Consider the following 13,523-nt stretch of genomic DNA (forward strand, 5'->3'; position numbering starts at 1 on the left):
GTGTCAGTCAATTTGCGGATGATTACCGTAGGTGTTGGCTTAGCGGTTATGGGGCCGGCTTGGGATCCTAGGATCCTGGGTTCGAACCCGGTCGATCGCTGAATTAACGGCAGGATGGTTGACTCAGCCTGTCATCCTTCCGAGGTCGGCAAATTGAGTACCAGTTCACTGGTGATTGATTCCCTGTGTGTCACAAGAGGCGACTAACATGGTTGGTGGCAGGAAGGGCATCCGGCGGTAAAATATTGCTTCAAAAATGGGACCACGGTGCCCAAAAAAAAAGGCCAACCCCCGCTCTGTGGGGAGAAATGGCCTCTAAAGGCGGTTCTTCTTCTTTCTTCTTCCCGTAGGCCATCCCGTTATCGATGTAAATGTGCCTAAATATTTGGACATCACATGAACAAACAAATGTAACATCTCTCATCGATTAACCTCTTCACGCATCGACTCGCATGTTTGCTGTGCTAAGGTACTTGAGCAGTGTGTTCTCAGGTATTTTCAGGAGTTTGACTATTTGCCAGACGTGACTTGTTAAGGCAACAACGTTAACCCAGCATGCCTTCGGCCATCACCGACAGCTTTGTTTCTCGTATTTTGCTTGAAGTACCCTCGTAAGGCAATGGCAAACCACCCAGTGTAATCCTTACTGTGAAACTGCCTTTGGGTGGAGTACTAGAGTTTGTAGTTGTCCACTTAATTTCCACAACTTCCTGATTTGGAGCAATTCTTAACCGGAAACATTTGAGGCTGCTCCCTGCTTGTTTATCCGAATGAACGTCATTCGCCCGATTCCTTTTCATCTTAACCGGAGTGGGATCAGCATGTTGGAATGCACCTTATCAGGGTTCCATCCGAACATGACTTTACTTCTAACACAACCGATAACGTGACATTACAATGTGACAAGGGTGCACCTGTTAAAATGTTTCATGTTGAATTGTCTTTACAGAGAGCCAAGCGAAAGGCAGGAATGGTGTTTCTCATTCCACCTCTTCCAGCGTGATAAACGCGAAGGAGTTGAATCGCCACATCACGAAGACTTTTTATCGTGACGTCAACAGGATGAAAAGCGCGATTTCTGCTAAGGGACCCAAGAAGATCCATGTCTGTAAGTGGCCGCACACGTGTTGTGAGTGTCCGAAAGGTTTATCCCTCCGTTGTCAGATAGCCTGGGTTCCATTGACATAAATATTTTGCCAAGGACATAACGTTTTCCTGGGCTGTGCTTCTCATCCTACTATGAGCTGAAGTACCTGGCATTGCCGGGGAAAGGGGTAGGGGTTGGTGGAGGAGAACCGGGAAGATGGAGGGAGGGGGAGTGGAAGGGGGAGAGAGAGGATAAGGAGGGGATATATATATATATATATATATAGTAAAAAAAAACAGAGATGGCTCTCCGTTCGTTCACATCTATGCTGATTGGCTGGTGTGAGGTGCAATGTGATTGGCTCCTGGCAAAATTGAATAATGTATCGTTTAGGCGTATTAAAAATTGATATTCAAAATATGATTCCCTATTTCATGATCGGAACTCTTGGCCTAAATAATTGTCGAAATCTAGAGTGAAATAGGAACAAAATTAGGAAAAAGATCATTGGTAATTAAACAATAGGCACCACGGGACACGAGGTAAAATGGACAATCTATGCCCCTCCCGGCCCCCCACACCTCTGTGTTAGGCCGTGACCATATGGCCTATGCTACCCCCAACACAAAGTTATATTTGTACCCCGCGTTTGGAGTTTATAACTTAAGACAGAACTCTCTTATCTGTCTCCCTCTTCCAAATCCTGGTGGCGTCTGGTCAAATCTGTTTCTGGTGTTTGTTCCCCCTCCATCCCCTCCCTCACCTCAAACGGCCACACGGCTGACTCCGCGCGTGAAAAAGCTGAATGCCTCAACTCTGTGTTTGCCTCTAAATCTTGTGTCCCAAACCCATCTCTCTCTGTACCCACCATACCCAGTCGTACCCAGCTGCTCCTTGACCCTGTGTCCTTTCCTCCTGACAAGGTGGAAAAGTTTCTGTCAACCCTCGACTCTGATTCTGCAACTGGACCTGATGGCATCAGCCCCCGGGTCCTAAAATCTTGTTCTTCCGCTCTTTCACTCCCTCTCTCTGTTCTCTTCACACTCTCTTTTGCTCAAGGTCATCTGCCATCTGCTTGGAAATCTGCCAACATCACCGCTTTGCACAAAAAAGGTGCAAAAACAGATCCCAGCAACTACAGACCAATCAGCCTTCTCTCAATTATCAGTAAAGTCATGGAATCCATCATTGCTTCCGATATGAAATCTTTCCTCTTCTCCAATGGCTTGATCTCTGATCATCAATTTGGTTTCAGACCTGGTCACTCTACTCTGGACATGCTGCTACTGCTTTCTCAGCAATGGATGGAGGTCCTCAATGCCAAACAGGAAATTAGGGCTGTCTCCCTTGACATATCACGTGCCTTCGATACGGTCTGGCACCCCGCTCTGCTCACCAAACTCTCCTCTGTTGGTATCCATGGAAATCTCCACGCATGGCTGGCGGACTTCCTCTCTAGTCGTAGTCAATGTGTGGCTCTAAATGGGTTTCTCTCATCTCCTCTTCCTGTTCAAGCTGGAGTTCCCCAAGGCAGTGTTCTGGGTCCTGTGCTTTTTCTGGTCTTCATCAATGATCTCTCCGACTCTCTTGAAAATCCTCTCTATCTCTTTGCTGATGACTCTACTCTCTGTCGCTCCATTCTTCATCCCTCAGATCGGCAATCTGCAGCCTCCTCACTCTCTGCAGACCTGGACAAAATCACAGACTGGGCAAACAAGTGGAACATGTCTTTCAATCCTGACAAATCTCACACTCTTACGATGTCTCTCCGAAAAGACTGACTGGACAACCCTCCCATCTACTTTCTGAATAATCCTCTCCAAGAAGTTCTGTCACTCAAACTTTTGGGTCTCACTATCTGCCATGATCTTTCCTGGGAAAACCACATTTCAAATTTGGCCTCCAAAGCCAGTCGCCGACTGGGCATCCTCCGTCGTGCGAAGTCCTTCCTTGGCACACCTGAGCTCCTCACCACATACAAGGCTTTCATCCGCAGCTCAATGGAATACTGTTCCCCCCTCTGGGTCGGTGCTCCTGCCTCACACGTAGCTCGTCTTCACGCTGTTGAAAGCGAAGCATTCAGAATCATTGGAATCTCCCGCGATGAAGCTAACTCCAAGGGCCTCTCACTCACTCACCGCAGGCAGGTTGGTGGTCTTTCCGTCTTCTACCGACTCCTCTCTGGCCTTGCCCCCCCAGCTCTCTCTGGGCTCTGTCCCGCAAATATTCCTACAGGTCGCACAAGATCTGCCTGCAACCCTCTTATGGTTAAACTGCCAAAATCAAGACTCTCTGCTCACCTTCACTCCTTCATTCCTCTTTTCTTCCGCCTCTGGAACAAACTCCCTCACTCTCTTCAATCCCACTCCACCCTCCAGGTCTTTAAAACAGCTGTTCACCACCATCTCTTATCTTCCCCCATCCAAAACCTTGATCTTTTCTATCCCCGATAATTTCACCCCAATTCCACTTTTTGAAATACCAACTTCTGTCCTGGAAGTCCTTGGTGTCCTTGTGTTTTATACTTCTCCCCCTGCCACCCCCCCCCTTCCCACGCCTCCTCCCCCCAAGCCCTCTCCCTCCCACACATCTCCATGCTCTTAAATGTTGTGTGCTCTCAAGTGTTTGTGTGCTTCCCATTCTCTTGTCTTCCGCTCCCTCTTTTTATATATTTTGTTTGTCTGGTTGATTTGTTTGTGAAGTAAATGTCAGCTCTTTCACGAGCCTCGATTCAGTATACAAAAAAAAAGAAGATGTGGCTGTGCATGGAACACACAGAGACACAGAGACCGAGACAGATTTATTTTTTTCCCCCTTTTATAGATATAGCTAATTAGTGTCTGTCTGTGTCTTTGTCTGTGTCTGCACATGGTCATTAAGCATAACATATCATTCTCTTTGGTAACCTCCCCTCACCTTTCTCTTTAAAAATAAATGAATAACATTTCTGTCTCTCCACCATCCCTCTGTCTCTCCACCATCCCTCTGTCTCTCCACCATCCCTCTGTCTCTCCACCATCCCTCTGTCTCTCCACCATCCCTCTGTCTCTCCACCATCCCTCTGTCTCTCCACCATCCCTCTGTCTCTCCACCATCCCTCTGTCTCTCCACCATCCCTCTGTCTCTCCACCATCCCTCTGTCTCTCCACCATCCCTCTGTCTCTCCACCATCCCTCTGTCTCTCCACCATCCCTCTGTCTCTCCACCATCCCTCTGTCTCTCCACCATCCCTCTGTCTCTCCACCATCCCTCTGTCTCTCCACCATCCCTCTGTCTCTCCACCATCCCTCTGTCTCTCCACCATCCCTCTGTCTCTCCACCATCCCTCTGTCTCTCCACCATCCCTCTGTCTCTCCACCATCCCTCTGTCTCTCCACCATCCCTCTGTCTCTCCACCATCCCTCTGTCTCTCCACCATCCCTCTGTCTCTCCACCATCCCTCTGTCTCTCCACCATCCCTCTGTCTCTCCACCATCCCTCTGTCTCTCCACCATCCCTCTGTCTCTCCACCATCCCTCTGTCTCTCCACCATCCCTCTGTCTCTCCACCATCCCTCTGTCTCTCCACCATCCCTCTGTCTCTCCACCATCCCTCTGTCTCTCCACCATCCCTCTGTCTCTCCACCATCCCTCTGTCTCTCCACCATCCCTCTGTCTCTCCACCATCCCTCTGTCTCTCCACCATCCCTCTGTCTCTCCACCATCCCTCTGTCTCTCCACCATCCCTCTGTCTCTCCACCATCCCTCTGTCTCTCCACCATCCCTCTGTCTCTCCCCCCCCACCATCCCTCTGTCTCTCCCCCCCACCATCCCTCTGTCTCTCCCCCCACCATCCCTCTGTCTCTCCCCCCCACCATCCCTCTGTCTCTCCCCCCCACCATCCCTCTGTCTCTCCCCCCCACCATCCCTCTGTCTCTCCCCCCCACCATCCCTCTGTCTCTCCCCCCACCATCCCTCTGTCTCTCGCCCCACCATCCCTCTGTCTCTCGCCCCACCATCCCTCTGTCTCTCGCCCCACCATCCCTCTGTCTCTCGCCCCACCATCCCTCTGTCTCTCGCCCCACCATCCCTCTGTCTCTCGCCCCACCATCCCTCTGTCTCTCGCCCCACCATCCCTCTGTCTCTCCGCCCACCATCCCTCTGTCTCTCCCCCCACCATCCCTCTGTCTCTCCCCCCACCATCCCTCTGTCTCTCCCCCCCACCATCCCCTCTGTCTCTCCCCCCACCACCCACTCCTGTCTCTCCCCCACCACCCCTCTCTGTCTCTCCCCCACCACCCTCTCTGTCTCTCGCCCCACCATCCCTCTGTCTCTCGCCCCACCATCCCTCTGTCTCTCGCCCCACCATCCCTCTGTCTCTCGCCCCACCATCCCTCTGTCTCTCGCCCCACCATCCCTCTGTCTCTCGCCCCACCATCCCTCTGTCTCTCGCCCCACCATCCCTCTGTCTCTCGCCCCACCATCCCTCTGTCTCTCGCCCCACCATCCCTCTGTCTCTCCGCCCCACCATCCCTCTGTCTCTCCCCCCACCATCCCTCTGTCTCTCGCCCCACCATCCCTCTGTCTCTCCCCCCACCATCCCTCTGTCTCTCCCCCCACCATCCCTCTGTCTCTCCCCCCCCACCATCCCTCTGTCTCTCCCCCCCACCATCCCTCTTCTCTCCCCCCACCATCCCTCTGTCTCTCCCCAACCATCCTCAGTCTCCTCCCCCCACCATCCCTCTGTCTCTCCCCCCACCATCCCTCTGTCTCTCCCCCCACCATCCCTCTGTCTCTCCCCCCCACCATCCCTCTGTCTCTCCCCCCACCCATCCCTCTGTCTCTCCCCCCACCATCCCTCTGTCTCTCCCCCCACACCATCCCTCTGTCTCTCCCCCCACCATCCCTCTGTCTCTCCCCCCACCACCCCTCCCTGTCTCTCCCCCCACCACCCCTCTCTCTGTCTCTCCCCCACCACCCCTCTCTGTCTGTCCCCCACCACCCCTCTGTCTCTCCCCCTCTCTCACCACTGTCTCTTTCCCCTCCCTCTCTCTTTTCACTCCACCTCCACCAAGGTATGCATGCATGCTGCTCGTACCCAGGGTCAGGTTATGAGCACAATTCTCCCCCCTCCCACCCTGTCTGTACACATGCCACAGCGCATGTGGTTTACTGATCCCTGCTGCAGATGCGGGTATTAGCCACGGCACAAAATATATTTGCCCCACCTCCTCTCACCCCAATGTCGCCCCTCTCTCCCTTCACCCCTCCTTTCCCTCCAAAATATATTTATTGTATCTCTCAAACAAACGTCGAGTGGCAACCAACTTCTAGCTGACAAATCCTCATCCAGGTGCTGGTGATGTCTGGATGTAGAAAAGTGAAATTTCAGGGTTTACAAAGTGAAATTGTAAAATACTGTAGTTTGAACATTGTGCGTAAATCTACAGTTTGGTTGAGTTGAGTAACTCGTTGAGTTAAGAGCGGTCACCAAGTAAGACATTTTGGTACTGAAGGTGATTTTCTTGGGAATGAACAATTTTGAAGTAAGGACATTATACCAAAATACCACATTGAATGACATTTTATTAGCATTTGTTGCACTTTGATATGATCACGTGTCCTTTTCACCTTATACTTCCTCATGATGATGATTTATTATCCCAACAATGGGAGAGAAACACGATTTTAGACAAATCTTTAATCTCATCCCATTCCTTCAACCTCTATCCATTGCATAATTGTCTTTATTCCTCCAGCTGAGCAGTTCAGCAATAAAGAGAGACATGACCGCATGGGTCGCATCAAGCGGCCCATGAATGCATTCATGGTGTTTGCAAAGTCGCACCGCCGACAAACGGCCAATGCGCTTCCTAACTTTGACAATGCTTCGGTGAGCAAGGCCCTGGGGGAGGTCTGGCGTTCCCTCAGGGAGGACCTGAAACGGCCCTATTACCAAGAGGCTCGCAGGCTGGAGGAGAGACAAAGGAAGATGTATCCTGGTACGTTCTTGCACATGAATGTCGTCACTGTGTTTGCTAATGTTTTGTGGATTACATTGCTCTTCCAAAATAATTGTGCATATGTCGACTGAATTGATCTCGTCGATTTGTATTTTGTTCTTTACAGTTTGCAATGCTCGTTAGTCGAACGTTTATCTATTTTCTTGCAACGCTCATGTCGATGACAGGAGACTTTGCACAGATAACTAGAACAGCTCTCGGTAGAGCGCACACTACCGCCAGGATGAATAGTTTGTTTTGTATCCTACTGATGGGCTGGATCTGGACCTGCACCAAAATCTAATCGGCTTGTCCTTGTCACCCATCCAACTCATCCACTTAGTTTCGTCTAAATCCATCCATAATTTTTTGAGATATCCTGCGATATCACTTTCGGCCCCATCTCTCAATGGTGAGCAATCATTGAAAAAAATTTCTTATATCCGGATCCGAATCTTCACCAAAATTAAATCATTTTGTCCTTGTCACACACCCAATCTGTCCACCAAGTTTTGTCTGAATCCGACCACAACCTTTTGACGTATCGTGCTTACAAACAAACAAACAAACAAACAAACACGAAGACGTCATGCAGAGCACGATACTTGCAAAATGCATCCCTCCACAAAATAAAAAGTTGCCATGGATACATCAAATTGTCCATTTCATTAAGATTTAAATCTTGGGTCAATTGGATTAAAACTAGGGCATTGCCTGTACTATATCTATATCTAAAATTATATCCCCCCCCCCTCTATTTACATGAAATGGTTTGGTCCAAAGCGAACGGCTTGCGAGTACGGTGACAATCCCCCCCCTCTATTTACATGCAATGGTTTGGTCCAAAGCGAACGGCTTCCGGAGTTTGGTAAAGAAATCGCCATCGCGTGCACAAACGCGCAGGAAAGCGAATGAATCGCAAATTCGGTTTTATTAGTTTTAAAACATAGTTTAACGCCAACATAGTTTGCAAACGTGAAATAAATGAATACGCTCTCAAATGTGCCGTCCGAGGCAGAGTGTGTCCGCCACGTTCGGCACACGCGATCGTTCGCTGCTCTCTGATTGGTTGAATCGTTTTTTGGACATAGCTCGGTAAGTAATTGTCCGATTAATATGAAACCTTGAAAAGGCACATCCTCGGGTCCCCAGCAATATACCTGGCAAGTTAAAAGTATATCGGACCCGTGGTTGTCGAGAAACAGCGGTCACAGACAAACAGACGTACAAACGTACAGACAGAGATTACTGGAATTATAGATAGATTGATTATTTTTCAGATGAAAATTGATATTAGAAGTTTGACCTTGAATTGACCTTTGACCTTTTGACCTCAAAATAGTTGCTTTCCCAATTCAGTGATGCCCTGTGTAATTGCTGTTTAATTTTCAAGTTAATTGGATGAAAAATGCCAATTTTAGAAATTTGACCACAAGATGACCTTTGAGCTTTAACCTCAAAATCAGTAGGCTTCTTCCTTATTACAAACTCTACCATCTGTTGAAGTTTCAGGAAGATCGTTTTAAAATTGACCTGTAGGTGATTGACCGACAGACTTGATCTCAACAGACAGACAGACAGACAGACAGACAGAATGAAAAATCGCTCAGAGAGCGACACTTGGCAAAACGGAACAAAGTAGAATGGCACTTAGCAGAGCATCCTTTTGACCTCAAAAAGTAATTAGTGGTTGAATTCCGTGACCTGATATGCAAATTGTCTTCAAATTTTAAGTTAATCGGATGAAAAACTACAATTTTATAAAGTTGAACAGGTTGTTGACCTTTTGGCCTATGTTGATCTCAGAAATAGTTGGTGGTTGATTTCAGTTAGCAGATAAGAAAATGCAATTCAAATTTCAAGTCAATCAGATAAAAATTGAGGTTTGTAGAAATTTGAAAAGGTTATTGTTCTTTTGGCCTATGTTGACCTTTTGGCCTATGATGATCTCAAAAATAGTTTGTGGTTGAATTCAGTAACCAGATATGCAAATCCTCTTCAAATTTCAAGTCAATCCGCTGAAAATTGAGAATTTTAGAAATTTGGCCAAAAAGTGGTTGACCTTTGGCCTAAAAAATATATAGGATTTTGTCGGACCACGAACTCTACCATTTGGTGAAGTTTCGTGAAGATCGGTTTAAAATCGTGACCTACAGGCAAGTATAAGTGAGCAGACAGACAAACAAACACACAAACCGGAGTGATCAACATACTTGCAAAAAAAGGTTTTGCCAAGTAATAACGCACAAGACCCACCAACATACCTGAAAGGTCTTTGATTTTGCAAGTAACAAAGAGGGGTGAAAACATAACCTCCATCCACCTTTGGTAGCGGAGGTAATCACAAGCTCGGAATCTAAGTTGGTCAGGATATCGGTCTAAAATGCCGCACTTGCGTGTTCCTTTTCAGTGCAAACGTTTTCAGTGCAAAGCAGCGATCCTTCACACACAATATGTCGGTTATTAGTACAGGCATTTTGTATTTAAGACCTCACACTAATTGCAACAAAAACTCGCTCACTTGTTTTGTGTCCCTGAATATATCCTCTTTGACCCCAAAAAAGTCTTAAGAGATCCTCTGGGGGGGAAGTTCTCAAATCGGCAAAATCCAATATGGCCGCTATCCACCTTTGTGACGATTGTTATTTAAAAAATAACAAAAGCAAAACAATCATGAGTAATACCACTTTTTATGGGTTTTTGGGGTCGAGGAATCAAATTCTGATCTTATTTTGGTGATATAAGGTCACAGAAACTCTGAGGTCACCATCAAGGTCATTTTGGGACAACAAGATAAGAATAATGCATAATGCATCTTATGTAGTTTTTTGTTTTTTTAGCAGTGGGGAATCTGCTTCTGATCTTATTTTGATGATTAGAGGTCATGCCCATTCTCATGCTCACTCTGGCTTCAGTACACAGACATGCTAGACATCCTACGCAAATACATCACTGCGGAGCGTACTGGAAACTGGGCATTACATCTACAGGCCATCCAAGACATGCTGCCTTATACTCGGGACATCCTCGGGTCACAATCTGTATACCAAATCAGCCAGGTTGTATCTGCAGCAGATGTCCGACCTCAAGGCTCAACACCCTGATGTCCAGCAACTTTTTGAAGAGGGGTTCCATGTGATTCGACGAAGCGATCGCCTGTGGGCAGGTCTCACTTCCGACCTGATCATTGAGCAGGTCTTGATGAGAAGTCTGAAGACCAGCGGAGGGCTCACACGTGGTCGAGGAATGACGGAGCAACAACGCCTGCTGTGGCTGCTTTCTATGCCTGCCTGTGCAGAAGTAAACCAGGCAATGCAGGAGCTCACAGGGGTGAACTACAACACCGGCGAACAAAACAAGGACATGACCACAGCAAGACAAGCTCATGACTGGAAGGACACTGTCAGTTCTCGAGTATCTGCAAGAGCGAAATCCATTCAGCAATGACTGAAGTCTGCGGAGCATTGCCACTGGAGTCCATGCCCACCCAACTGTTAACGTCGATTCAGCTCAGTCGGTTGGGGAATCGATATTAAGGTCAATGGATGAAAGAACAACAGCTGAGTCCACCTTCAAGAAGAAAGACCAAGCAGTCACATTCGGCATGAAGTCGTCTGTCAAGATTGATAGTGATCAAGTCCAGGTTGACCCACAGCTTCTCTTCCAGAGACTAATTACAGTTGCGCAAAAAGCTGATGAACTAGAGTCAGCCTTCAAGCATGAACTATGCAGCTATCCACCAGCGCTCTTTGATTCCTCTCTTTTTCTCAGAGAAGCACACAAGCCAGCCCTTGCTGGTGCCATGAGGGATCTCCTCGGATCTGATGTTCCTGCAATTATCCCAGATGATGACACCCATTATGTCTTGGATGAAGGGGCACTTCAACGCATCCCATGGTCTCGCCGAGCAACATGCAAAGACATCTGTCACCAGTACACAGAATATGTGACGAAGAGGTATGGAAATGCCATTGTCGTGTTCGATGGTTATGAGAGTACCAACACAAAGGACATGACACACCAGAGACGATCGAAAGGAAATGCTGGCGCAACTGTGACATTTGCAGCTGACATGCCTCTTACAATGAAGAAGGAGCAATTCCTTGCAAACAAACAGAATAAGCAACGATTCATTTTCATGCTGAGTGAAGAGCTGCAGAAAAAAAACTGAGACGCACCATGCTTCAGGGGATGCTGACCTCCTGATTGTGCAAAAGGCCGTGCAGTCTGCTGCTGCCACCAACACTGAGCTAGTTGGTGATGACACAGACCTCCTCATCCTCCTCATCTACCATGCAAGTCTGGAATCCCATGACATCTTGTTTTGTCCTGAGCCAAAAAAAGAACAGAAAGAAGCCTCACATTTGGAACATCAAAGCTACAAAACAACTACTTGGTCCAGACATATGCAAGCACGTGCTCTTTATACATGCAGTTCTTGGATGCGACACAACATCTCGCCTCCATTGAATAGGAAAGGGAGCGTCTCTCAAGCGATTCAAAGCAAGCAGTGCAATCCGTGACCAGGCCAAGGTGTTTAACACACCTTTTGCTTCCAAGCAAGATGTCGCAGATGCAGGAGCAAAAGCATTGGTGATCCTCTACAATGGAAAACCCACTGACACCTTGGACTTCCTCCGTCATCAGCGTTTCTGTGAGAAGGTGGCTTCAAGCTCATCTCCCGTTCAACCACAGATGTTGCCACCAACAGCAGCAGCAGCAATGTACCACAGCCTGCGTGTGTACCTGCAAGTTCAAGAATGGAAGGGATCGGCAGATGGACTTCGTCCGACTGAGTGGGGGTGGCAGGAGCGTGACGAGGGGCTTGTGCCATTCCAGACAGCCCTAGCTCCTGCTCCTGAAAAACTGCTGCAGGTGATCAGGTGCAACTGTCAGGCTGACTGCAGCACCCTGAGATGCACATGCAAGAAAAATAACATTAAGTGTACTCTAGCTTGTGGAAACTGCAGGGGATCTGGCTGCACGAACTAGCTACAGATGCCATGTGATGATGATGATTATGATGATGATGCTGACAATGTCAAGTTCTGAATTTCTTTATATACTTGAATTCTTCATTGATTTAAATCCTCTTCACCAAACATTAAGCATGGTATATACTAATAAGTCATCTGAACAACCATGCAAGAACACTGATTTGTGGCAAAAAAAAATCAGTTTTTGGTAGGGTTAAACATTGATGATTTTCATAATTTTCCCCCCAGACGATTCCTTAAGACTTTTTTCATGTGATAGAAGACATATCCAGGAATCAAAATTCGTTGAGTTTGTTTTTGTTGCAATTTGTGTGAGGTTGCACAGCTATTTTTCGTAAAATGTTTGTACTATACCTACTGTGAAGTACAGCATATCGTTATCATGTGATTTGCCGTGGTATCGACTGATAGTTGGACAATTAAGATTGTTCGGAATACAAGGCAAAAACTACTTCGCCATGCCAAGCTCTAGATTGAGTGGTGCGCAGCAGTTAAGTGATTGACTTTGTTGTTTCCCATCATCAGATTGGGTCTACAGGCCTATACGGAAGCACAAGAAGCAGCAGCAGCTCATCGTCATACAAAAAGGTAACGCGGTGTATGCACAAGGCCTGCTTTTGCCTCCACCCAGTTAAGTTGTGTGAAGAGGGCTATCCTCGCAGATTGGGCTGTATATGGACGTTACCTGAAGTTGAAGGTATCTCAACTGTCGGACCATTTTGGCAATGACCTTGAGTACCATGCAAGTAATTTGTGCTCGTACTCGTCCATCTCCTGTCGGACCATTTTGGCAATGACCTTGAGTACCATGCAAGTAATTTGTGCTCGTACTCGTCCATCTCCTGTCGGACCATTTTGGCAATGACCTTGAGTACCATGCAAGTAATTTGTGCTCGTACTTGTCCATCTCTATTTCTGTCTTTTTTTGCAGTTTCTTCTGTCCCGTTGCACTCCGTTGCTGGTGGAACCAATTTCTCAATTGCGCATCCACTGCCCTATACCCTCATCTCCTCCATCCCAAAGCTTTCCTGCAAAACGCCTCCAAGTCTTCCAGCCCCACGTCCTTCCAGCTGTTTACCACCTCCACCGGCTGCACCTGAAACGTTAAAGGATTGTGAACCGTCTCAACGTCTGCCTTCATCACAGCAAGTGCTTATCGGTGTGTTTTGGGGTTCTCTGTTGCCGTACCAGTTTTCTACCTCGCAGCCTGAGATTGCACAGTGATTTTCATTTGTTGGGAAGCCAGACATTTAGTCCAGGAACAAATCGGGAAGGGTGTGATGTGTAAAAATTTCCTGTGTTCTGTAACTTGTCATGCATGATAAAGCCATGTGCCAAGTTTCAGTTGAATAATTTTAAAGGGAATGGGACAAAAGTCTGAAAAACCACAGGTGGGACGGACAGACAGGCGGAGAACAACCCCTTCTGTAAAACCAGTAGAGGACTAATATTGTTATGC

General features: G+C 47.5%; 1 protein-coding gene across 3 annotated transcripts in view; it reads left to right on the forward strand.

Annotated features, from left to right (window-relative positions):
* Window positions 1–13,523, forward strand: part of LOC137428149 (uncharacterized) — a 73,130-nt gene that overhangs the window by 10,003 nt on the left and 49,604 nt on the right. For all 3 annotated transcript variants that reach the window (XM_068118086.2, XM_068118087.2, XM_078778108.1), the window contains exons 6-9: window positions 950–1,108; window positions 6,825–7,067; window positions 12,590–12,652; window positions 12,996–13,223. In XM_068118086.2, coding sequence (XP_067974187.2) covers window positions 950–1,108; window positions 6,825–7,067; window positions 12,590–12,652; window positions 12,996–13,223 — 693 coding nt within the window. The remainder of the gene's footprint in view (window positions 1–949; window positions 1,109–6,824; window positions 7,068–12,589; window positions 12,653–12,995; window positions 13,224–13,523) is intronic.

The sequence above is a fragment of the Myxine glutinosa genome, chromosome 5 (assembly GCF_964187855.1).
Source record: "Myxine glutinosa chromosome 5, kmMyxGlut1.1, whole genome shotgun sequence".
NCBI classification, from domain to species: Eukaryota; Metazoa; Chordata; class Myxini; order Myxiniformes; family Myxinidae; genus Myxine; species Myxine glutinosa.